This window comes from Salvelinus fontinalis, chromosome 24 (assembly GCF_029448725.1).
Source record: "Salvelinus fontinalis isolate EN_2023a chromosome 24, ASM2944872v1, whole genome shotgun sequence".
Taxonomy (NCBI): domain Eukaryota; kingdom Metazoa; phylum Chordata; class Actinopteri; order Salmoniformes; family Salmonidae; genus Salvelinus; species Salvelinus fontinalis.
The window spans coordinates 33,222,157-33,247,351 of NC_074688.1; the positions used below are offsets into that span (position 1 = coordinate 33,222,157).

The 25,195-nt window shown below is 41.2% G+C and overlaps 1 protein-coding gene across 4 annotated transcripts in view; it reads left to right on the plus strand.

Annotated features, from left to right (window-relative positions):
- LOC129822326 (glycerophosphodiester phosphodiesterase domain-containing protein 5-like) overlaps positions 1–25,195 on the plus strand; it is a 108,937-nt gene that overhangs the window by 12,545 nt on the left and 71,197 nt on the right. For all 4 annotated transcript variants that reach the window (XR_008754473.1, XM_055880526.1, XM_055880527.1 and 1 more), the window contains one exon: positions 18,519–18,697. Coding sequence is in view for 3 of the 4 variants with exons in the window: in XM_055880526.1 (XP_055736501.1) it covers positions 18,581–18,697 (117 nt within the window). In the remaining variant the exon portion in view is untranslated. The remainder of the gene's footprint in view (positions 1–18,518; positions 18,698–25,195) is intronic.

Below are 25,195 nucleotides of genomic sequence, written 5' to 3' on the forward strand. Positions count from 1 at the left end.
TATGATGAGTAAATTGGTAATACACGTTGCTCTCTGTAGTAATTCTAGTCGCTTTGGGGAGATTTGTGATGGTGGCTGCAATGGCAAACTATGATTTATACCTGAAATATGCACATTTTTCTAACAAAACCTATGCTATACAATAAATATGTTATCAGACTGTCATCTGATGAGTTTTTCCTTGGTTAGTGGCTATCAATATCTTTATTTGGTCGAATTGGTGATAGCTACTGGTGGAGAGAAAAAATGGTGGACTAAGAAAAATGGTGTCTTTTGCTAACATGGTTAGCTAATAGATTTACATATTGTGTCTTCCCTGTAAAACATTTTAAAAATCAGAAATGATTGCTGGATTCACAAGAAGTGTATCTTTCATCTGGTGTCTTGGACTTGTGATTTAATGATATTTAGATGCTAGTATTTACTTGTGACGCTAGGCTATGCTAGTCAGCTTTTTTACTGGTGGGGGGTGCTCCCGGATCCGGGATTGGGAGGAACTAGAAGTTAACTCCCTTACCTCATTTGCACTCACTGTGTATAGACTTTTTGTTTTCTTTTTTCTACTGTATGTTTTGTTTATTCCATGTGTAACTCTGTGTCGAATTGCTATGCTTTATCTTGGCCAGGTCGCAGTTGCAAATGACAACTTCTTCTCAACTAGCCAACCTGGTTAAATAAAGGTGAAAAAAATATATAATACAATTGCCACTTTTGGTTAATGGCAACCAACCCTGGCTGTTGTCTTTAGCTGATGAGTGGGGTGATAATCAAACATTCCACCGTGTTCCCTAGCACCATCCTGTTGGTTAGCGCTGCTATCCTCCACTGTCTCTGTGTTAACCTTAATCACAGGCTTTCACTTCTCAGGGAGACGAGGTCTCTGCAAACACCTTGTGCCCACATGATAATCGAGAGGCTGCTGGGAGGGATGGGCTCACTGTTCCTGAGACTGCATGACTCATTGAAATGCACCACCCCTTTACAGGCTGAAAGTGCGCTACTGCTGATTTAATGCCAATCTGATTTAATTGGCTGTTTGATCAAGGAGAACTAAACTGTGTTTGAAACCAAGCAGTGTGTGATGTCAAAACCAAGCAGTGTGTGATGAAACCAAGCAGTGTGTGATGAAACCAAGCAGTGTGTGATGTCAAAACCAAGCAGTGTGTGATGTCAAAACCAAGCAGTGTGTGATGAAACCAAGCAGTGTGTGATGTCCATTATGTCAAATTTTTTGCCTTGTGTATCCATGCAATATCTTCTTTGCATGTTTTTTCCCCCCATGTGATCTCCACTCTAGTGCATATTTTAGAATTTTCATCTTAATATGTGATCCTTAAAAATCTGTAGAAAATATGGAAGGTAATTCTGGATTACAGCATATCCGCCTTGCCTGCCTTTGTATGCCCGCAGCAATATGAGGACACCTGTTGTAACTGATGGTTTGGTGCCCCAGCAGATAGTTGGAAAGTTTCCCTGTGACTACTCCGTGAAATATTAGGCTTTACTGCAGAGGGACTTTGTTTCAGGTGACTGTGACGTTTCCTGTGCCTTCTAGCAATATCAAGACGATGCCTTTCGGACATTCTCTTTCTGTAATGCCTCACTTGATGTTAGTTGTGGAATGATATTTGAGTGAATGTACCATCTCGCAGTCTGTCTCCTGACTCTCCTCACCGGATGCCTGCCTATGACAGTGGCACTTAAACAAATTGCGCATTTATATTCCATTTGTGGAATTCAAATGCATTCACACATGTTCATCTACGGTAGGCCTACTTCCTTTTTTAGCTGTAGCTGAAAAAAATATTTAAATTTTACTTAGAATATCTTTAATCTGTAGGATTTTGCATATCTAATATCTGTCTAGATCATTACGAAATGGAGGTTAACATGCTCTAAGACTGGATCATTAGTTCATCTTGAGTAAATACAGTGCTTATAGTCACATGTTCACAATTTTAGCAGAGATATCTGGAAACTTCTCGGACAACATTGCACCTTTTCAGTGGTGAACAATATTGAGTAACTGTGTCAAAACAACTGTTCTACTGTAATTACCCACCACCTCTTTTAACTTTGATTTCACATGCTTATATTGAATATAGTGTGTCTGACTCAATCACCTTTGCCTTCCTCACCAAAAGGTAAACCGATCAACATGTCTATAGTTTCATCAGTATCACACGATAAGATGGGCCTATTCCATCAGGCGCCCTTGTTTGACTTTTGAAAACCTGCCGGCTCAAGTCTTCCTAGAAAGGTGTTTCACAAGCACTGCAGTGCAAATGTTTATTTTTTTACCCACAAAGTCGACACCTCCCTCGGCAGAGCTTTGAAGAGTGTTCCCTGGCTCCTTTGTGCTTGTGTGGATAGGGACTATGGGGAGCAGTGGTGGTGAATAGTTTGCTTTGAGGTAGGGGCCTAAACTCTACTTTTCTGATTCTTCTGGTAGTAGCTAGCTGGCCCTGGTCTCACAGTCCCTGGCATAGAGGCAGCTCTCCTGGTGTGTCTCTGGTAACAGCTAGTAGATAGCTTGCTAGATAGCTATCCCTCAACAGGCTGACTGGGAGGCTTTATTTCCCTTGACTCCAAGCCTTCCTGTTACAGTTTGAATTGATGCATGATTCATCTTCTGCTAGCATATTGAAGGCAACAGCCTGTTCGCCTGCTTTCAATATGCCAGGCAGCAATCCACAAACTAGTGACTGTATTAGGCTTGTCACTCATTCTTTAAAGTGCACACAGCTCTTAAAGCACTTATTGCTCTTTCCTGTCTGCAGGGAGTGCACAGTGAGTGAAATGACTTGGTAATAGATAGCACTACTAGATATCTTGCACAACATCTCAGGTAGAATAGACTATGGCTTGTAGCTTCACCTAATGGTCATGATTATGAATCAATAAAAATGACTCGTCAAGTGCTTGTTGAAATGTGCAGAATGTACATGTTGACAGATCCAGGAGGACATATTATGCAACTTTATATGGGCCTCTCCAATAGAGGTCAAAATGTTCTGACAGCCAGGTTTTCTTAACAAGCTGGTGTTGAATACTCTGAGTTGTCGTTTCAACCCAGTGTCGTGGGGTATAGACGTCAGAGAGTTGAGGTACCTTGAACTGCCATGCCACCGGTCTTGTGTGCTTTCTGTACATAATCTGTATTCATTCATGTGATTGTTTTGAAGGACATGCTTTGTAATGAGTCAACCATTTCAAGGATAGCAAGTAAAACAAGACTCATCACCTTAATTATTCTTATTGAATAAGATGTTCACATTGTGATGGATTTTCCTTACTGTGACATTCTCAAAAGGTTCACAAATTTCTGAGACATTCTCAAAATTTGCTGAAATAGTGAGATTGTATACTCAGAAATTATTCCCACTTGAAACATAAGGTGCAATTAGTATAGTGATCTACAGCGAGTATTTAAAGGCCCAGTTCAGTCAAAATGGTGAATTTCCAGTGTTTATGTTTTCACACAGAGGTTGGGATAATACTATGAAAATGATAATGCCCCCTTTAAGTGTAAGAGCTGTTTGAAAAGACTGCCTGAAATTTCAACCTGTTTTAGTGGGGTGGAGATTTGACCTTCAATGGTGACATCACCATGCGGTAAATTGGTTAATAGACCAATAAGAGTTCCAAACTTCTCTGCCAATAATAGCACATTTTCAGTTTTCCCCTCCACACTCTGACAGTCCTAGTGAAATTCTTGCTTGAAAAATGTCTCTTTGCTAAGAAGCTATTTGTATTTCTTTTTGACAATTATAATTGTCTGACTAACTCTGGCATCATAATTGAGAAGAATGGGATAAGTGATGCTTTTTAATGCATTTTTAACTCGGCAGGCTTTTTATTTTAGAGAAACGATGGTGTATTGACCCTGGTCAGTCAATCAACTGCTTTTCCCTCTACCACCCTCAGCGTTTTTATTACGTTTGTATTTTTATTTTACCAGGGAAATTGACTGCGGACACATTCTCATTTACAGCAACAACCTGGGGAATAGTTACAGGGGAGAGGAGGGGGGCTGAATCAGCCAATTGCAACCTGGGGATGATTAGGTGACTGATGGTATGTGGGTCAGATGGGGAATTTAGCCAGGAGCGGTTAACACCCCTACTCTTACGATAAGTGCCATGGGATCTTTAGTGACCACAGAGAGTCAGGACACCCGTTCAACATCCCATCCGAAAGACGGCACCCTACACAGGGCATTGTCCCCAATCACTGCCCAGGGGCATTTGGATATTTAAAAAAAAAAAGAAATTAGACCAGATGAAAGAGTGCCTCCTCCTGGTCCTCCAACACCACTTCCAGCAGCATCTGGTCTCCCATCAAAGGACCAACCCTGCTTAGCTTCAAAAGCAAGCCAGCAGTGGGATGCAGGGTGGTATGCTGCTGGTTAACCCATCAACTTCTAGTGAATCTTTGTTTTCATTTCAGCAATTTACTATCTGTGATGTGCTATATACCTTGCTTAAGATTGATGTATATGCCTTGCTTAAGATCTGATATGCATGATCCGTTTTTGCTGCAGACTGTCTGCCGCCCTGATTGCTGAATCATTAACCCATATTTGAACCTGACGATTATATCTGGTACTATCACCAACATTTGGAAGGAGGCCAATGTACTCCCCTTTCACAAAGGTGGTGACCCTTGTGCCCTATTTTAATTATCGGCCTATTTCTAAACTTTCTTGCCTAGCTAAACTATTAGAATCTTTGCTAAATACGATCTTGGCTGAGAATTAACCTTTGAAATGTATTCTAAATGTACATCAGTCAGGTTTTAGGCCAGTTAATAGCACTATCTCTGCTGCATTCTTAGTTATAAATGATGTGGTTAACTGTTGATAAAAGGCAACATTGTGCTGCACTCTTCATTGACCTGTCAAAGGCTTTTGATACTGTTGATCACTCAATGCTAATTGAGGCTTTCCTCAATTGGCCTAGACCAGGCTGCATGTAACTGGTTTAAAAGTGACTTAACAGTTAGAACTCAATATACATCTACGGATGGCGTTAAATCAGGTTTCCTGGATATTATGGTGTCCTGCAGGGGTTTTTACTGTCTACATTAACAATATCAGCTTCTCTGTAAAAGAATGTTACCTGCACATGTATGCCGATGATACTGTTGTGTATGCTATGTTCTGTTCGGACTGCGCACGTTACAAAAAGTCATGCCACAGCACACTGTTACAGCCACGTGCATTATTTGAATATTCCAGGCTTGTTGGCTACAAAATCAAATCAAATTGTCACATGCGTCGAATACAAGTGTAGACTTTACCGTGAAATGTTTACTTACGACCCCATTCCCAACAATGCAGTTAAGTATGAAAATTAACAAATAGAATAAAAAAATAATAATAGTAAACCAATAACCCCCCCCCCCCCCATCACCCTGCACACGAGTGTGCAAAGCTGTCAAGGCAAAGGGTGGCTACTTTGAAGAATCTAAAATCAGAAATATAGTTATTTTTTCACCACTTTTTTGGTTACTACATGATTCAATGTGTTATTTCATAGTTTTGATGTCTTCACTATTATTCTACGATGCAGAAAATAGTAAAAATTAAGAAATGCGAGTACGTGTCCTCACTTTCGACTGTTACTGTATGTAAATACGGTATTTTAGTTTTTTTAATAAATTAGAAAAAATATCCACCTGTTTTTGCTTTGTCTTTTTTTAATTTAATCCATTTTAGAACAAGTGTAACGGATGTGAAATGGCTAGCTAGTTAGCGGGTGCGCGCTAGTAGCATTTCAATCAGTTACGTCACTTGCTCTGAGACTTAAGTAGTGTTGCCCCTTGCTTTGCAAGGGCCGTGGCTTTTGTGGAGCGATGGGTAACGATGCTTCGTGGGCGACCGTCGTTGATGTGTGCAGAGGTTCCCTGGTTCGCGCCCGTGTCGGGGCGAGGGGACGACGTAAAGTTATACTGTTACATTGGTGCGTTGGCCGGCTAGCCATTTCACATCCGTTACACAAGGTTGTAAAGTGGAAAACGGGAAGGGGTCTGAATACTTTCCCAATGCACTATACAAGGAGTACCGATATCTAGTCCGTGTACTGTGGTACGAAGTAGTTGTGGTGGTTAATTGAGATAATATGTACACTACAGTTCAAAAGTTTAGGGTAATTTAGAAATGTCCTTTGTTTTTTAACCTTTTCTCAATAGGGGGTGCTGTTGGCACTTTGTAATAATTTCGTTCCCAAATTAAACTGCCTCGTACTCAATTCTTGCTCGTACAATATGCATATTATTATTATTACTATTGGATAGAAAACACTCTCTAGTTTCTAAAACCGTTTGAATTATATCTGTGAGTAAAACAGAACTGGAGTTAGGAAAATTGCTCTATGAGGATGTGAGAATGCTGAAATCTGCCGGCTGTTCTGAGATCCGTTTATAAATCTGCCTGTCTTCTATTGGTTGAGATGCACTGCATACGCCTTCCCCTGGATGTCAGCGAATAGTGAGAATTCAAATGGTGTTGCTAGGCAGATCTGAGAGCTTATAAATGGGCTGGGAACGTGGGGTCCGTCCTTTGTTCTCTTCGCCAGGACGAGAAAGGAGCTCTGGCTGTCGTTCTAGAAAGCTCCCGTTATAGCCCTTAGATATATCCGGCTCTGTTTTTATTCGATATAGGTGTTAAAGACATCATAATGTTGTTATATTAAACCGAGTTATATCAGTTTATATCAGTATATTGCGATTTTCGGATATTTATTAGTGCTGCGTTTTAGTGAGTTGGGCAGTCTTTGCCACATGGCTAATGTTTACTGCTAATTCGAACGTTGAAGACGACAATCTACAACCGAGCAACGATTCTTTTGGACAAAGGACACCTTGCCCAAGATTCTGATGGAAGCTCATCAAATAGTAAGAACTATATATGATGTTAATTCGTTGTTCTGTTGAAAAATGTTAAACTCATATTCCGCCATTAATCTCGGTGCGGTCTCGCTTTAACGCACGCTGTATGTCGTAGTAACGTTAATTTTAAAAATCTAACACAGCGATTGCATTAACAACTAATGTATCTTTCATTTGCTGTCCAACCTGTGTTTCTTTTGTCAAGTTTAGGATTAGTTTCTGATTAGACTAGGTGCCTCTCCCAAGATTTCTCCCGACATATTGTTGGCAGCTTGGCTACTTTTCTCATTGTATAACCACGATTTGTGCCGCTAAATATGCACATTTTCGAACAAACTATGTATTCTGTAATATGATGTTATAGGACTGTCATCTGAAGAAGTTTGAGGTTAGTGAAAAAATTAATATCTTTTGCTGGTTTATTCGTTATCGCTATTGTTGGCCTGAATCAATGCTGTTGTGTGGTTGGCTATTGTAGTAAGGTAATATAATGCTATATTGTGTTTTCGCTGTAAAACACTTAAAAAATCTGAAATATTGGCTGGATTCACAAGATCTTTGTCTTTCATTTGCTGTACGCTGTGTATTTTTCAGAAATGTTTTATGATGAGTATTTAGGTAATACACAATGGTCTCTAGTTATTCTAGTTGCTTTGGTGAGAGTTGTGATGGTGGCTGCAATGGTAAACTATGATTTATACCTGAAATATGCACATTTTTCTAACAAAACATATGCTATACAATAAATATGTTATCAGACTGTCATCTGATGAGGTTTTTCCTTGGTTAGTGGCTATCAATATCTTTATTTGGTCGAATTGGTGATAGCTACTGGTGGCGAGAAAAAATGGTGGACTAAGAAAAATGGTGTCTTTTGCTAACATGGTTAGCTAATAGATTTACATATTGTGTCTTACCTGTAAAACATTTTAAAAATCAGAAATGATGGCTGGATTCACAAGATGTGTATCTTTCATCTGGTGTCTTGGACTTGTGATGTAATGATATTTAGATGCTAGTATTTACTTGTGACGCTATGCTAGGCTATGCTAGTCAGCTTTTTTACTGATATGGGTGCTCCCGGATCCGGGATTGTGATGAAGTTAAAGAAAAGCTAATTTTTCATTACATAGTACCTGCAAAACAGCAGTCTCAAAGTCAACAGTGAAGAGGTGACTCCGGGTTGCTGGCCTTCTAGGCAGAGCTCCTCTGTCCAATGTCGGTGTTCTTTTGCCCTTCTTAAACATTTTCTTTTTATAGGCCAGTCTGAGATATGGCTTTTTCTTTGCAACTCTGCCTAGAAGGCCAGCATCCCGGAGTCACCTCTTCACTGTTGACGTTGAGACTGCTGTTTTGCGGGTAGTATTTAATTTATTATTAAACATTTTATTTAATGAAGCTGCCAGTTGAGGACGTGAGGTGTCTGTTTCTCAAACTAGACACTTTATTTGTCCTCTTGCAGAGTTGTGCACCGGGGCCTCCCACTCTTTCTATTCTGGTAAGAGCCTGTTTGCTCTGTTCTGTGAAGCGAGTAGTACACGAGATCTTCAGTTTCTTGGCAATTTCTCACGTGGAATAGCCTTCATTTCTCAGAACAAGAATAGACTGAGTTTCAGGAGAAAGTTATTTTGTTTCTGGACATTTTGAGCTTGTACTCGAACCCACAATTGCTGATGCTCCAGATACTCAACTAGTCTACAGAAGGCCAGTTTTATTGTTTCTTTAATCAACAGTTTATGTGTGCTAACATAATTGCAAAAGGGTTTTCTAATGATCAATTAGCCTTTATAAAATGATAAACTTGGATTAGCTAATATGATGTGCCATTGGAACACAGGAGTGATGGTTGCTGATAATGGGCGTCTGTACGCCTACGTAGATATTCCATTAAAATCAGCCGTTTCCAGTAGAGGTCGACCGATTTGAGTTTTCAACGCCGATACCGATTTTATTGGAGGACCAAAAAAGCCGATACCGATTAATCGTTAGATATATATATATATATATATATATATATATTTTTTTTTTATATATGTGTAATAATGACAATTACAAGAATGCTCAATGAACACTTAACTTAATATAATACATCAATAAAATCAATTTAGCCTCAAATAAATAATGAAACCTGTTTTAATTTGGTTTAAATAATGCAGAAACAAAGTGTTGGAGAAGAAAGTAAAAGTGCAATATGTGCCATGTAAAAAAAAAATAAAAAAATAAAAAAGCTAACGTTTAAGTTCCTAGCTCAAAACATGAGAACATATGAAAGCTGGTGGTTCCTTTTTAACATGAGTCTTCAATATTCCCAGGTAAGAAGTTTTAGGTTGTAATTATTATAGGACTATTTCTCTCTACCATTTGTATTTCATATATCTTTGACTATTGGATGTTCTAATATGTACTTTAGTATTGCCAGCCTAATCTCGGGAGTTGATAGGCTTGAAGTCATAAACAGCGCAATGCTGCTGGCAAACGCAGTAAAGTGCTGTTTGAATGAATGCTTACGAGCCCACTGCTGCCTACCAACGCTCGGTCAGACTGCTCTATCAAATCATATACTTAATTATAATATAATAACACACAGAAATACGAGCCTTAGGTCATTAATATGGTCAAATTCTGAAACTCTCATTTAGAAAACAAAACGTTTATTCTTTCAGTGAAATACGGAACCGTTACGTATTTTATCTAACGGGTGGCATCCATATGTCTAAATTATTACTGTTACATTGCACAACCTTCAATGTTATGACATAATTACGTAAAATTCTGGCTAATTATTTTGCAACGAGCCAGGCGGCCCAAACTGTTGCATATACCTTGACTCTGCGTGCAATGAACGCAAGAGAAGTGACACAATTTCCCTAGTTCAATATTGCCTGCTAACCTGAATTTCTTTTAGCTAAATATGCAGATTTAAAAAACAATATACTTGTGTATTGATTTTAAGGAAGGCGTTAATGTTTATGGTTAGGTACACATTGGTGCAATGACAGTGCTTTTTTTCGCGAATGCGTTTGTTAAATCACCCGTCTGGCGAAGTAGGCTGTGATTCAATGATAGATTAACAGGCACCGCATCGATTTATATGTAACGCAGGACAAGCTAGATAACTACACATTGTTGATGATATTACTAGTTTAACATAATCACTAGTTAAGATACAATGTTTTTTATAAGATACGTTTAATATGCTAGCTAGCAACTTACCTTGGCTCCTTGCTGCGCTCGCATAACAGGTAGTCAGCCTGCCATGCAGTCTCCTCGTGGAGTGCAATGTAATCAGCCATTATCGGTGTCCAAAAATGCTAATTACCGATTGTTATAAACTTGAAATCGTCCCTAATTAATCGTTAAACCTCTAGTTTCCAGCTACAATAGTCATTTACAACATTAACAATGTCTACACTGTATTTCTGATAAATGTGATGTTATTTTGGACAAAAACAAGGATTCCCTAAACAGGATTTACCTAGAATGATTGCCCCTGAAATAGGAAGAGGATTTGAAATGTGAGAGGGTGAGCTACATAATAGCTTTCTCCATTATCACTCAATCTGCTGTTTTTTGCAAATGATTGTACGTTTCACATTGTGCCTTTTGAGATTCCCCCCGTTTCATTGAGGTCCCATTTATAGACAAAGTTCAAATTTTATTTCAAAATGGAATGCCTAAATGCAGAATAGTGAATGTTTCCTTGAAGAAATGTGTCATATTATTATAAATCAACCACTTTGATGGTGTTTTTGTACCTCAGTGGGTTGATGTAGAGTGTGCAGGCACTCATGAATACTTCCACTAGATCTACTCCCTAATGTATTCTGGGGTGCCCTTTTACTAGGCCTGAAGAATCTAATACAGGAGTGGAAATGGAGAAACCAAATATTTCCGCCCACGGAACTCTATCAAACCTGCACAGAGTGAGGCTGAAGCCCACACACCTAAACAGGCAGTCGTAGCGTGCCGTTCTGTGCCTCACGGTGAGCTCTCTGGCTCATGAATATGCGTCACAGTTCCTGGCGAGGGATTTAGAGCGAGTGGGACAAGGAGCTGTGTCAGCGTTTTGGAGCAGTGTGGGAGAGTGACTGACTCGGAAGTAACTTGTTTCGCATTTGACCAAATGAAAACCAACCATCTGTTAATTAAATGTGTTGATGGATCACAGAAGGCAGACGTTGCACTGAGTGACAGGGTGAGACTGTCATCACTCCACTGATGCATCAACTCTGCCCGAGATTGAGCTGCTTTTAACGTCTGATCTGAGCACTATCAGCCTGCTCGTTAAAATGGACTCCTCACAGGGCATTTAATCAACCAAAGCCTCCCCTATTCATCTATGAGCTTGATGGCCTTAGCTCAATTCTCCAAGGAGATGATGGTGGTTTTTAATTGCAATGAGGAGAGATTTATTAAAGCCAATAACATCCTTTTAATGAGGTACAGTAGTCTTATGATAGAATGTCTGCTACTAATAAATGGACCAAAGTCATCTAACAATTGGAAAAATGGAATCTATGCTTGGAGCTCAGAGCTCCATCTTAACAATTGACCCTTCGCTAAGCCCCGCCTCCCTTGGTTACTGTTGCAACCTCAGACAACATTTTCCCAGGAAGGCCAATTCCCCATTCAACCACTTGCGAAATCCCCTGATCTCAAACTGTTTCTAATACACAATTAAATTAAACACAGACTACCCCTTCCTAATTGGGAAACTCTTGGGTATGTTGTGGTGGACTGCATTACAATGTTGAATAGCCCTTAAGTCACTGTCAGCATGCAGTCAAAGCTATAACCACTTTTGGAGCTAACTAGTGTTCTCAAATCATATCCTGAGGGCGACAGCAGATGGGTGCTAGCTTAGCTAGCTAACGTACATTTAGAAAAAAACAAGTTGTATCAAGTGGCTAGGTAGCTTTAGCAATTCTTTGCGGGTCAATGAGACTGAGCTAGCTAACCAGCTGAGCTAGCAAACAATGTAACATTAATTTCGGATTAGAAAAATACTCAGGTTCTGCACATCTGCACAGGTTCTGCACATCAGGATTCACAGCAAGTACTCCTGGCGCACTGTACAATTTGTTTAGCCATTTTAAACATTTATTTTATTAGAGAACTATTTTTCCATAGCCCTCATTGGCATTCCTGCAATTTATAAGGAAAATGTAAGATTTGATCTTTTAGAAACGATACAAAACATACACATACAAACGACTACATCATACACACATCACTACAGCACACCTGCGCAGACCCACTAGCCCTCACCATTATCTCCAGCGCTCTTATCACTTTCTGCCACCTGGCCTCAAACTGCACCATTTTGTTTATCTCTGTCACCCATGCACTTAAAAAAAATATATAAAGCATTTGACCATTTCATTGCGTGAACGACAGAGGATTGGTTAATTTCCAGTTTCATGTGATTTAAAACGTGAGATTGTCCGAAATATCAGACTCAACGACAGTTGCTATCTGTTGGAGTGCTGCGATTGGTTGCCCTAAATTCTGGGGCGGGGCTTAGCGAAGGGTCAATTGTCCATAGACTTTGTGTAATCTTAAACAGCCTTCGGAATCCGACTGACACTGTGAAGTTTAGCAGCCTCTTGCGTCTGAGCTCCTGCTGATTCCAGTGTGTTAGGTCAGCTATGAGAGTCTGAGAAGTGTTCTCTGTAACACTCCAACCCAATAGCTGTGGCCTGGCATCTGGTCATGCTGAAGGCCTGTGCTACTTGGTCTCAGTCTCCTTCCAATCTGTTTGTTGGTTAAAGGAGTCTCCCCTCTGTCTGCTGGCCTGGGAAAAGTGCTGAAGCATTTCCTACCCTGCAGACTGTTTCTCTCTACCTCTTTGATTGGAGGAAATGAGGCAGCAGAATCTAAGATGAACATTTTGGGGTCTTCCTCGCCCTTCAATCTTATTTTTCAGACATTAGGACAGAGGGCATTCAGGGAAACAAGTGATTTACTGTCCGCAACAAATATTTTGACAACCTTGGGCTTTATAAAGAAAGAGCTGGTCTTGTTTAGCAGACGGTAACAGACAATCTGTGACTTTGTTGGGGCAGCCCACTCTCCTAACTGTATGCTGCCAGGCTTCTTTACTGGCAATCGGTCACTATTGCATAATGCTCAGGAAAACTAACAGTGGTGAGAAGAATGCACTTCATACACATTTCAGTTATGCTTTTACGCAATTGGATCACAATGGATATGATGAGAACAAGATTGCTCTGCAATTAAATTCTACGCTGCATAGGCTATATTTACTCTGTCGACTCTGATCCAATACAGTATACAGACAACCTTAACATGTACTGTATCTGAACACCAGTGGGGAATGTTTAGTTGTGAAGGTGCCATGCAGTGAGGGTTAGTAATTGGCATATTATGTTAATGGATATAGCCTTTAATAAGGAGGGACTGATCACTAGTACTGACGCTGTGAGAAACATGACCATAATGCTTCCCTTGCACATCTCGGGTGTTAAAGCTGCTGCCTCAACACCCAGACCCCATGTTGGAGATCAAACTCATCACTTTAAAGGTTTTGCTGACACTATTTGAATTACACATGTCAATATGTTTAATGTTGATGTTGTAATGATCCATCTCTACTCTCGAAACTGGACTGGAAGCCTAAATACAAATAATTATCATGATCCAAGATATTCACTACAGGCTGCTTATTAACCCTACTACATAATAGGATGACCTAGAATAGAGCTGTATATGTTTTACTTGAGCTCATATTTGAAGTTGGTTAGTTCAGTGTCATCATTCTGTCTGGAACTAAGACCCTCCCAAGTCCTTTCTTCTCCATATTAATACACACACAGGATAGTGCCACAGAATAGAAGCCAGTACTACTTAATTATGCAGTACTCCCTTTAATACACTACCATTCAAAAGTTTGGGGTCACTTAGAAATGTCCTTATATATTTTTTGGTCAATTTTAAAATAACATCAAACTGTTAAATACAGTGTAGACATTGTTGATGTTGTAAATGACTATTGTAGCTGGAAACGGCAGATGTTTTATTTTTATGAAATGGCTACGTAGGCTGACAGAGGCCCATTATCAGCAACCATCACTTCTGTGTTCCAATGGCACATTGTGTTAGCTAATCCAAGTTCATCATTTAAAAAGGCTAATTGGTCATTAGAAAACCCTTTTGCAATTATGTTAGCACAGCTGAAAACTGTTGTTTAAAGAAGCAATAAAACTGGCCTAAAATGAAGAAGCAATAAAACTGAGAAATGAAGGCTGTTCCACGTGAGAAATTGACAAACTGAAGATCTCGTTAGAGGTCGACCGATTTATCGGAATTGCCAATTTTAGTTAGGGCCGATTTTCAAGTTTTCATAACAATCGGAAATCGGTATTTTTGGACACCGATTTGGCCGAATTAAGGGAACACTTAAACAACACAATGTAACTCCAAGTCAATCCTACTTCTGTGAAATCAAACTGTCCACCTAGGAAGCAACACTGATTGACAATAAATTTCACATGCTGTTGTGCAAATGGAATAGTAAACAGGTGGAAATTATGGACAATTAGTAAGACACCCCCAATAAAGGAGTGGTTCTGCAGGTGGTGACCACAGACCACTTCTCAGTTCCTATGCTTCCTGGCTGATGTTTTGGTCACTTTTGAATGCTGGCGGTGCTTTCACTCTAGTGGTAGCATGAGACTGAGTCTACAACCCACACAAGTGGCTCAGGTAGTGCAGCTCATCCAGGATGGCACATCAATGCGAGCTGTGGCAAGAAGGTTTTCTGTGTCTGTCAGCGTAGTGTCCAGAGCATGGAGGCGCTACCAGGAGACAGGCCAGTACATCAGGAGACGTGGAGGAGGCCGTAGGAGGGCAACAACCCAGCAGCAGGACCGCTACCTCCGCCTTTGTGCAAGGAGGAGCACTGCCAGAGCCCTGCAAAATGACCTCGAGCAGGCCACAAATGTGCATGTGTCACTTTTTTTCCACCTTTTGTCTATTCCATTTGCACAAAAGCATGTGAAATTTATTGTCAGTGTTGCTTCCTAAGTGGACAGTTTGATTTCACAGAAGTGTGATTGACTTGGAGTTACATTGTGTTGTTTAAGTGTTCCCTTTATTTTTTTTTGAGCAGTGTATATATATATATATATATATATTACACCTTTTATTTAACTAGGCAAGTCAGTTAAGCACACATTCTTATTTTCGATGATGGTCTAGGAATGATGGGTTAACTGCCTTGTTCAGGGGCAGAACGACAGATTTTTACCTTGTCATTTCGGGGATTCAATCGTGTCCTGCGTTGCATATAATCGATGCGGTGGCAATTGTGAAAAAGGACTGTCGTTGCTCCAACGTGGACCTAACCATAAACATCAATGCCTTTCTTAAAATCAATACACAGAAGTATATATTTTTAAGCCTGCATATTTAGCTAAAAGAAATCCAGGTTAGTAGGCAATATTAACCAGGTGAAATTGTGTCACTTCTCTTGCGTTCATTGCACGCAGAGTCAGGGTATATGCAACAGTTTGGGCCGCCTGGCTCATTGCGAACTAATTTGCCATAATTTTACATAATTATGACCTAACATTGAAGGTTGTGCAATGTAACAGGAATATTTAGACTTATGCATGCCACCCGTTTAGATAAAATACAGAACGGTTCCGTATTTCACTGAAACAAATGTTTTATTTTCGAAACCAGAGTTTCCGGATTTGACCATATTAATGACATAAGGCTCGTATTTCTGTGTTATAATTAAGTCTATGATTTGATAAAGCAGTCTGACTGAGCGATAGTAGGCACCAGCAGGCTCGTAAGCATTCATTCAAACAGCACTTTTGTGCATTTTGCCAGCAGCTCATCGCTGTGCTTCAAGCATTACGCTGTTTATGACTTCAAGCCTATCAACTCCCGAGATTAGGCTGGTGTAACCGATGTGAAATGGCTAGCTAGTTAGCGGGGTGCGCTCTAATAGCGTTTCAAACGTCACTCGCTCTGAGACTTGGAATAGTTGTTCCCCTTGTTCTGCATGGGTAACGCTGCTTCGAGGGTGGCTGTGGTCGATGTGTTCCTAGTTCGAGCCCAGGTAGGGGCGAGGAGAGGGACGGAAGCTATACTGTTACACTGGCAATACTAAAGCGCCTATAAGAACATCCAATAGTCAAAGGTATATGAAATACAAATTGTATAGAGAGAAATAATCCTATAATTACTATAATTACTACAACCTAAAACTTCTTACCTGGGAATATTGAAGACTCATGTTTAAAAGGAACCACCAGCTTTCATATGTTCTGAGCAAGGAACTTAAACATTAGCTTTCTTACATGGCACATATTGCACTTTTACTTTCTTCTCCAACACTGTTTTTGCATTATTTAAACCAAATTGAACATGTTTAATTATTTATTTGAGGCTAAATTGATTTTATTGATGTATTATATTAAGTTAAAATAAGTGTTCATTCAGTATTGTTGTAATTGTCATTATTACAAAAAAAGAAAAGAAATTGGCCGATTTTAATCCTCAGTGGCTTTTTTTTGGTCCTCCAATTATCGGTATCGGCGTTGAAAAATCATAATCGGTCGACCTCTAGATCTCGTACAACGCTGTGTACTACTCCCTGCACAGAACAGCGCAAATTGGCTCTAACCAGAATAGAAAGAGGAGTGGGAGGCCCCGGTGCACAACTGAGCAAGTGGACAAGTAAGTACATTAGTGTCTAGTTTGAGAAACAGACACCTCACAAGTTCTCAACTGGCAGCTTCATTAAATAGTAACTGCAAAACACCAGTCTCAACGTTAACAGTGAAGAGGTGACTCTGGGATTCTGGCCTTCGTTCAACAACAACGACATTTCTAAGTGACCCAAAACTTTTGAACGGTAGTGTATATCCATTCCTCACTAGACCCTTGAAGTACTAGTAACCCCAGTTCCTTCGATACGAAGTGCATGTAGTCCCTTAGTTACAGCCCTGAGCCAAAGGATTCTGATGGAAGCAGTGCAGCCTGGGAGGATGAAGACTTTGGACAGCAGTTTGTTTCCATAGCAGATTTTATAAGCTTGTGCTTGTGTTATGCAGCCATCCACTGCTCTGATGTGATTTATTTAGACAAACAGATGATCAAATAACTGCTTCTGCGAGGCAGGGCAGGCAGCAGTGTCTGATCCTCAGCTAAATCCTACAGCGCCCTGAAGCTCCTCAACCAGGACTAGTCTAACTCCACCACAGTGCTCAGCCTGACTGATCTGCTCACGGAGCTGCACCACAGGGTAAGCTGGGGTGTGACAGAGTGGTCTTGATGAGCCCACTGCCCTCCTCCCGGCAGTTCCACTAATGACAGGAAGCACAACCCCCTCTGAGGCAAATAAACAGCTGTCCAAAGCCGCAGAGCTCACGCTGCCCTGATTGCATGCTGATGGGTGTAATTAACATGTATTTCAAATCCCTCATGAAACACAGCGCTGCTCACAGACGGCCCATAGGATAGCTGCAATTTAAAACCGGCACAGTGGGAGGACTAGCAAGTCAGGCACAGGCTTCAATTGAGAAACATGCTGATAATATTGCATTCTAATCTTCATTTGTAGTCATTTTTGTTAATCATGTTTACTTGGAGTTTAAACTTACATCTTGGGTTGTAATCTTGTGTACAGGTCAATTATTTACACTCTTGATAACATATTGGGTTGTTTCACTTTCAGATTGTAATCAGCATGCGTTTTTCAGAGTTAACTTGATCAGCATGCTCCTTCATACCCCAGGAGGACGGTGACACCTATTGAGCCAGCCAGGCCCTGGCTTAATGTTATTGCCATTATTATTGTTATTAAAGCTGAAATGAGTTGCTGCTGAGCCATTAGGACCTTTAGTCATTCTCTGAGTAATTCATCTGGGATTAGTCAGAGTAGACGTAGGCCACTGGGCTGGATCCTGCCCCGCCTGCCCAGTGGGCACCACACACACATCTAGGCCGACAAAGTCCTGGTGCCCTCTACTCTGCCGTAGATCCCAGCCAGGCTGTGCCCCTCTGAGAGTAAAGGGATATTCAACAAATTCAATGTCATTGTAGTTTAATGTAATGTTCAATAGACACACTATGCACCTAGTCCTTTCAATTAGATTGTCATTTATCTCTGACCTTGTATCGATGGAAGCCACGGGAGGCAGCCACAGTTGTCATTGGAAACGGGGCTTGACAATGGCAATTCAAATTTGTGGCTTGGCATCAAAGCACTGAAGGTGCTTTTCATTGTACTGTGCAGGGGCGGACTGGGACCAGAATTTGGCCCTAGCATTTATAAAACACCAGGGGGTAGTGAAATTAATCTGCCATAATTAATTATTGTGAGGTAATAGTTCAATCTATTCTAATTCAACGACCACTTTCTTGTCTTTCTAGTTCAGTGCAATATGTTGGTATTAAAGTGCCTAGATATGCGTGTGGCATGTTGATATTCAAATGTCTTCTCTTGCTGACTGTTGATATTCAAATGTCACCTCAGTGAAATACCCACAACAATCACCCATACACCTGTCATGTCCTAATGGATGCAATATTTCCTTGTTGAATGTATTGAAGGCAATACTGATATTTCTGTTTCCTTGTTCCGCTCCCAGGCAGGCTCCAGTTTGGTCAATGGGATGTTAGTGGTCTGGAGGCGTGCCAGAACTGAAGGAGCATGGTGAAGCACCAACCCCTGCAGGTCTATGAGAGGCAGCTGTGTTTGTCATGTCTCACAGGGATCTATGGGTGCCGCTGGAAACGGTACCAGCGGTCACATGATGACACCACCAAGGTGAGTTCTGCCCAGCAGACCTTATGTTTGTACCTAAATGACCATAATGGACATGGTGTATCTATATGGTAATTATTTCTGGAAGGTCTGTTATGGCCCAAATGTCTGTTGGTTGAAGGGAGCGAGTGTTATTGAATGGTACCAGACAGTTTATTTTTCTGTGCAATTTCACTGCAGGATTACAGTGCCACACTGCATCTTGTATCTCACTATTAATTAAAAACACTTGAATTTGGTGTGTGTGTCAACGTGCATGTGTGCAGTATTCCTCTCCCATGCCTTCCCTTACCCTACAATAACCTCTTCTTTTAAGATGTATTTATAAAGAGCCATGTAGGCCTATCTCTTACCAGATAACCTTGCAGCCCATCCCTAATAACATGTCCTTGTAATCTCACTTAAGTTGTCTTTGACCTTGGGACTGTGTTTTAAGCCTGTAAGTGCTGCAGATAGTGGGTTTTCCGTACGCAGCCCAGGTCTGTCTGTCAGTGATTTAGTATTGCATGATAAGTCATTTAGAGAGAGCATGAGGGCTGGACCACGATAGTCCATCACTTAGCTAGCCTGGGACATGGAGACAGAGCTGAGGGGGCTGAAATAATGTACCATACATGTTTTATATGGCTTATAAATGTGATATAAGGCTTGGAAAGATCCATATGGGGAGAGAGAAAGGGAAACACACACCATTCCCTCAGGGGTATTGCATACAATTTGACACATCATAACATGCATTGCAGTGTCATCCTACAACTCCCACTCACTTCAAGCAAAAATATGTCCAAGTACCCTTTTTCTATTCGTAGGAACAAGCTCTCATCCGGTGAGCTTTACTTGCAGGCTCTGCTGAATGGTGGATGGATGAGCTATACATTTGGACCTTTCATTCCTACCCTATTTGCCCTCAGGATGGGAATGCTGCAGTTTAAACCTTCCGATAGACGGAACACATTCATATTTGACTGGACCAAGGCCACATGAAAAGAAAATCAGCACAGAGAAACAACAAAATGTATCTGGATTTTTTGTTTTCATCCTTCGATGGGAATAGGATTCTGTCTGTTTCCTGTCTCTGAGATGGATAGCTATGGTACTGCAAAGTTAGTGTGTGTGTGCGCGCAGTCTTGGCCACCATGGCCATGTGTGGTGGACTCTTTGACCCGCTGGGGGAGAATTGGACAATCAGCAGCCTGTCTGTGCACAGTACCACAGGATTATATTGGACCTTCCATGGTGCTACTGAGTCTTTGCCAGTCTCTTCCTCTGCCAGAATCTGCATCCCAACCTCCCACCCCCACTATGCCATGTTTCAGTAGCTTATTTTTCTGGGTCTGCCCACAAGCCTATTATTGAAATACTGTACATTTGAATGCTGCTAACTAAGCGTGAATAAAAACTCGGTGACGGAAATATACCAGTAAAAATTAAGTTAAATTGGATGTCTGTTTTATGCAGCTCCAACAGCCGAGGCCCTAGGGCTACAGCACCAAAGGGTCTCTGCAGAGATGGACTGACGTCCAGGCCAACATCGAATACAATTATATCCCACAGGGTAGAACCGATGCACAGTCACACACAGCCCTTTCCTTTGTCACCATTTTGTTCTCTTTCAAATGAATTCAGTGTAAAAGGATGAATTTAAAGGAAACTTCGGGATTTTGGCAATGAGGCCCTTTATCTACTTCCCACAGTCAGGTTTTTATGTCTCTGCATGCGGTTTCAAGGAAGTTGCTAACTAGCGCAATTGCTAACAGGCTAGCAGATACCCATAGACTTCCAGTCATTGTGCTAATGCTAAATAGCATTGGCACATGAAACTACCTCCTAACATCCTTCATACTGGACACAGGGCCATACAAATACTATCAACAAGATCATATGACTCTGGGGAAGTAGATCAAGGGCCTCATTGCCAAAATCCCGAAGTATCTCTTTAACTATGGCTGCTGTGCTGCCTTGTATTGGAGGCCTATAGTCATCTTAGATTGGGAGATTTCCTGTTTGTGTGCCAGCACTGCCAGGTCAGATGACGTCATACTGTAGATGCATCTTTAATGACCAAAGTGCCCAATCAGTGTTGGTAATCAAAAAATGGTATCAGTTACATGATGTGACGTTTTGAACCTGGCGGGCAGCATCACTGAACCATGACCATGAGAAACCACAGGTCTTACTGTGACATGCACTCCCTTCATAATGCCCAGATTCAGAACAGAAGTGGTTGCTGTCATCTCTCCTCTCAGAGATGGATAATGAACAGGCCAGTTTGCCTGAGCCTCCCTCTCTTTGTGAACCTGGCCTCTGTGTTAGAGCTGTTTGTAGAAAGGCCGCCCACGTCACTGGCACTGCAAGTTGATCTGGCCTCGGTAATAATTGAGAGTTCTTCCATTTAGCCAGTCTTTACCTGGAGCACAATGCGTCTAGAAGTAGGAATGAGCATCATTCTGTGGCATTGGTCTGTCAAATGACTTACAGGGACATTTGAAATTCTGTTTTCAAATCACTCGCTACTATTGCTATTTTACCTCACAGCTAAAGACTGCACTAGACTAGAAAACAGGTGTTGGAGATTCTAATATGGCAGAGAACATTCAGCCAACATCATACAGGAAACATTCTCTGAGCAGAATGTAAATTATGAATTTCTACCAACGCCCTTGTCTTCCATTACCTTTTTAGTTCCCTACAGAATAAAAGGTCAAAAGCTTCAACACCTCTGTATGTCAGAGCTGTAGAAGTTACTGGGACACAAGTTAACAAGCGTTTAGGAGATTGTCTCTATATTCTTGTTCATGTTCATAGAAGACTTTCAGTTAAGCATTTGCATTAATACCCTATGATGGAGGTCATGATCAACTGTCTTTTTGAAAACAAATGTACTGGTAACCTTTGCTAATAGCTCCTTGTCTACCCGTCTCCATAGTTCAATAACCATATCTATGAACCTTTCAGTCAGTCAGCACTTTCAGGAGTGCTGACATTCAAACAAGTCTCTAATATTGGGTGAGGGGAAAAGCCTAATCTTCCTGAATCCTGTCTCTCCAAAGGGAAATGTGTTCTGTCTGTCGGTTTTAATCCCTCTCCGGCTGTCTGTCTACTCTACCCAGATTCTCTGGGAGTTTTCTAGTTTCACAGCGGCAGGAGGGGACTGTTTACACACTATAATTGCTGACTATTTTGAGGGGAATTATACCATGTAGACGTGTTATTAAAGTCTGTACAGCACTTCCAACAACATAAACAGCCAGGCCTGGCTGCCAAACTAGCTCTGTTTTTTCCTTTATAGACTAGCCTATTAGGTGGTTTTCTGTTGTCATCAACCATATGGCTAATGCCTTGTCATATCCTTTCTGTGTGTAGAGCTAAGCAATGAAAGATTGATATGACACCAATTTATACATGGATGGTTCTCGTTAGTTAAGTACTTGTCACCAGCTCTTGGTACTGTTAGTGTAAAGACATTCTATGGGTTTGTGCTTTAAAAAAAAAAGTTGGACACGAACTTCAAGAGAATATTTGAAGCACTGTTTTTCATTTTGTTTAAAATAATCATATAGCTTTCGTTGGTTGGTGGAAGTGTAGGCTACCTTCTAGAAGATGTTATGTCCAAAAGGCTAACTAGAGAGAACATACTTTCAGCAGTAGTGTGTCTCTTACCACATTCAGTGTGATTTTTATCAGAGGCTGTATTCTCTCCCTTGTGCTAGTGTTCAGTGAGTTCAACCAGTCCGTGAGGTTACCAAGGTCTCCAATGTTTTCCTGAACTTTTCAACTCTTCAGATATGAGCGTCCAAGGACAACACAACATGCTGTTTCAGATCAAGAGCTGACCAAGAACAGGCAAGAGCAAAATCTCTAGGGCATTATTGTATCATATTATTTGTTGCTATGAGGTCAGCAGCTCCGAAGAAGTTGTTCTGTATTAAGTGAAGCCAATGCCTGTTGGTGCTCCAGACAGTTCTGCCATTACTGGAGAGAGGTTGGAGGAACAGAGGGCTGGAACACTCTAACCCTGGTCTTCTCAGGGTAATGCTGTTGGTCTGATAGGTGGGCCTGGGCTGGGTGGGGAAACACTAGTGATTTTCTACAGCAGCAGGAATTGTGAAGGGATTTGGGCTGTGAGGAGCTTTGGGACATTCAGTGACAACCCCACCAGCTGATGGTCTGGCCCAGGACACTTAGCCAGGACAACAAGGAGACAGGGGGAGAGACTGGGGCAGACCACTGCCTGAGGAAAGGGTGGGTGATGGTGGGGAGGACACATTCTCTCTGTGTTGTGGTCTGTGTCCCTCTCTCTGTGGCTAGCACACTCTCTAGCCCGATCTCTCTCACTCACTCACGCTTTCGGTACTAGATTAATTCTCTGATCCTATGATTGTGTGGACATGTTAGTTCATTCTGCAAGAGCTCTGATAGGTTGGAGGATATCCTCCAACCTTTCATAATGACTGTGCAAGTCTATGGAAGGGGGTGAGCCTCCTAGGTGTTCTATTGAAGTCAATGTACCCAGAGGAGGACAGAAGCTAGCTGTCCTCCGGTTACACCATGGTGCTACCCTACAGACTGCTGTTGAGGGTACTGTAGACCTTCATTGGAAAACTGTGTGTTTTAATAAATTATTTGGTGACGTGTATATATTTTGTGTAGTTTTATCTAAAAAATAATCACTTTTGGTCCTCCCCTTCCTCCTCTGAGAAGCCTCCACTGTTTCACATGTACGCACATACAAAAACCCGATCCACAGAAATAGTACTTATGCACATCAACAGTCCTCGGACTGAATGCACTTACGGAACACTTTGAATGACACTTATTTCACATGGCAATGCTGTGCAAGCAAGATGAGAGGCGTGAGGAGTAACCCACCCATTACTCATAACATACACGATAGCACACTTGCAAATATCCATGTAAGTCTCCATATAAATGTGTTAAGTGTTCTATCCCAGAGAACCAATTCCTTCTAGCATTCACACTCCTCAATCTCATAGGATAATGCTCTGGTTAATTTCTGTACATCAAAACTATGCATCTGTCCAGTCCTGTATTAAAACGCTCTTCACCACTTAACACTACGGTCCAAAGTGTGTTATCATATAATTATTTGGAATATGCCAAACGACAGAGATGGAGGGAGACACCTATGTTGAAGTCATAGGCTAGTTTATAGCAACCTCAGGATGGGTGTAGAGAGATGTTGAAGTCATAGGGTAGGTTGTAGCAACGTTAAACTGGGTGAATGGAATATGTATGACAGTCATCCAATGTGCTCTAATAGAAATAAGACCATGCTCATGAAATCATTTTCCTCCCTCATCTTAAATGTTCCCGACCGCCACTGATGTGGAAGCTCAAGTCTAGCAGCATTCATTATCATTTCCCTGCCTGTGATATATTTCTTTTGATGATTGTGTTGTGGGAGGACTGACTCGCTTGCTGACCTGCAGTGAAGGTGGATTGTGCTGTGTGCCATGCTAGGTGTGGGTGTGCTTGTTCAATGTCTTCCTTGCAGCCATATGCTTGGTAGGTCCATCTATAGTCATAATGACACTATAGTAGCCTGGACTCCTAGCAGGCATGGGGCATCGGCAGCTTCTATAATGACTTTGGTTCTGTCAGGTAATGAGAAGAAGTGACCCCACGAGAGAAAAGTCAATTGAATCATAATACACTACACGGCTGACTGCTGGCTGTTTAGATGGAGCCACTGGAGAATAGTGGAGAATACCCTGCTTGCCTTGGTGCTAGCTGGTAGGAAGGGATTTGGATTGCATGCAAGCAGCTTTTGTGGAGTAGCCCCTTGGGCACAACAAGATGGCCTTAAACTAGAGGTCGACCGATCTAATCGGAATGGACGATTAATTAGGGCCGATTTCAAGTTTTCATAACAATCGGTAATCGGCATTTTTGGACACCGATCATGGCCGATTTACATTGCACTCCACGAGGAGACTGCGTGGCAGGCTGACTACTTGTTATGTGAGTGCAGCAAGGAGCCACGCTAAGGTGCTAGCTAGCATTTAAACGTATATTATAAACATTCAATCTTAACATAATCACTAGTTAACTACACATGGTTGATGATGTTACTAGTTTATCTAGCGTGTCCTGCGTAGCATAAAATCGATGTGGTGCCTGGTAATTTATCATTGAAACATAGACTACTTCGCCAAACGGGTAATTTAACAAGCGCATTTGCGAAAAAAGCACTGTCGTTGCACCAATGTGTACCTAACCATAAACATCAACGCCTTTCTTAAAATCAATACACAAGTATATATGTTTAAACCTACATTTAGTTAATATTGCCTGGTAACATGAATTTCTTTTAACTAGGGAAATTGTGTCATTTCTCTTGCGTTCTGTGCAACAGAGTGGGCCGCCTGGCTCGTTGCAAACTGTGTGAAGACTATTTCTTCCTAACAAAGACAGCCAACTTCGCCAAACGAGGGATGATTTAACAAAAGCGCATTTGCGAAAAAAGCACAATCGTTGCAC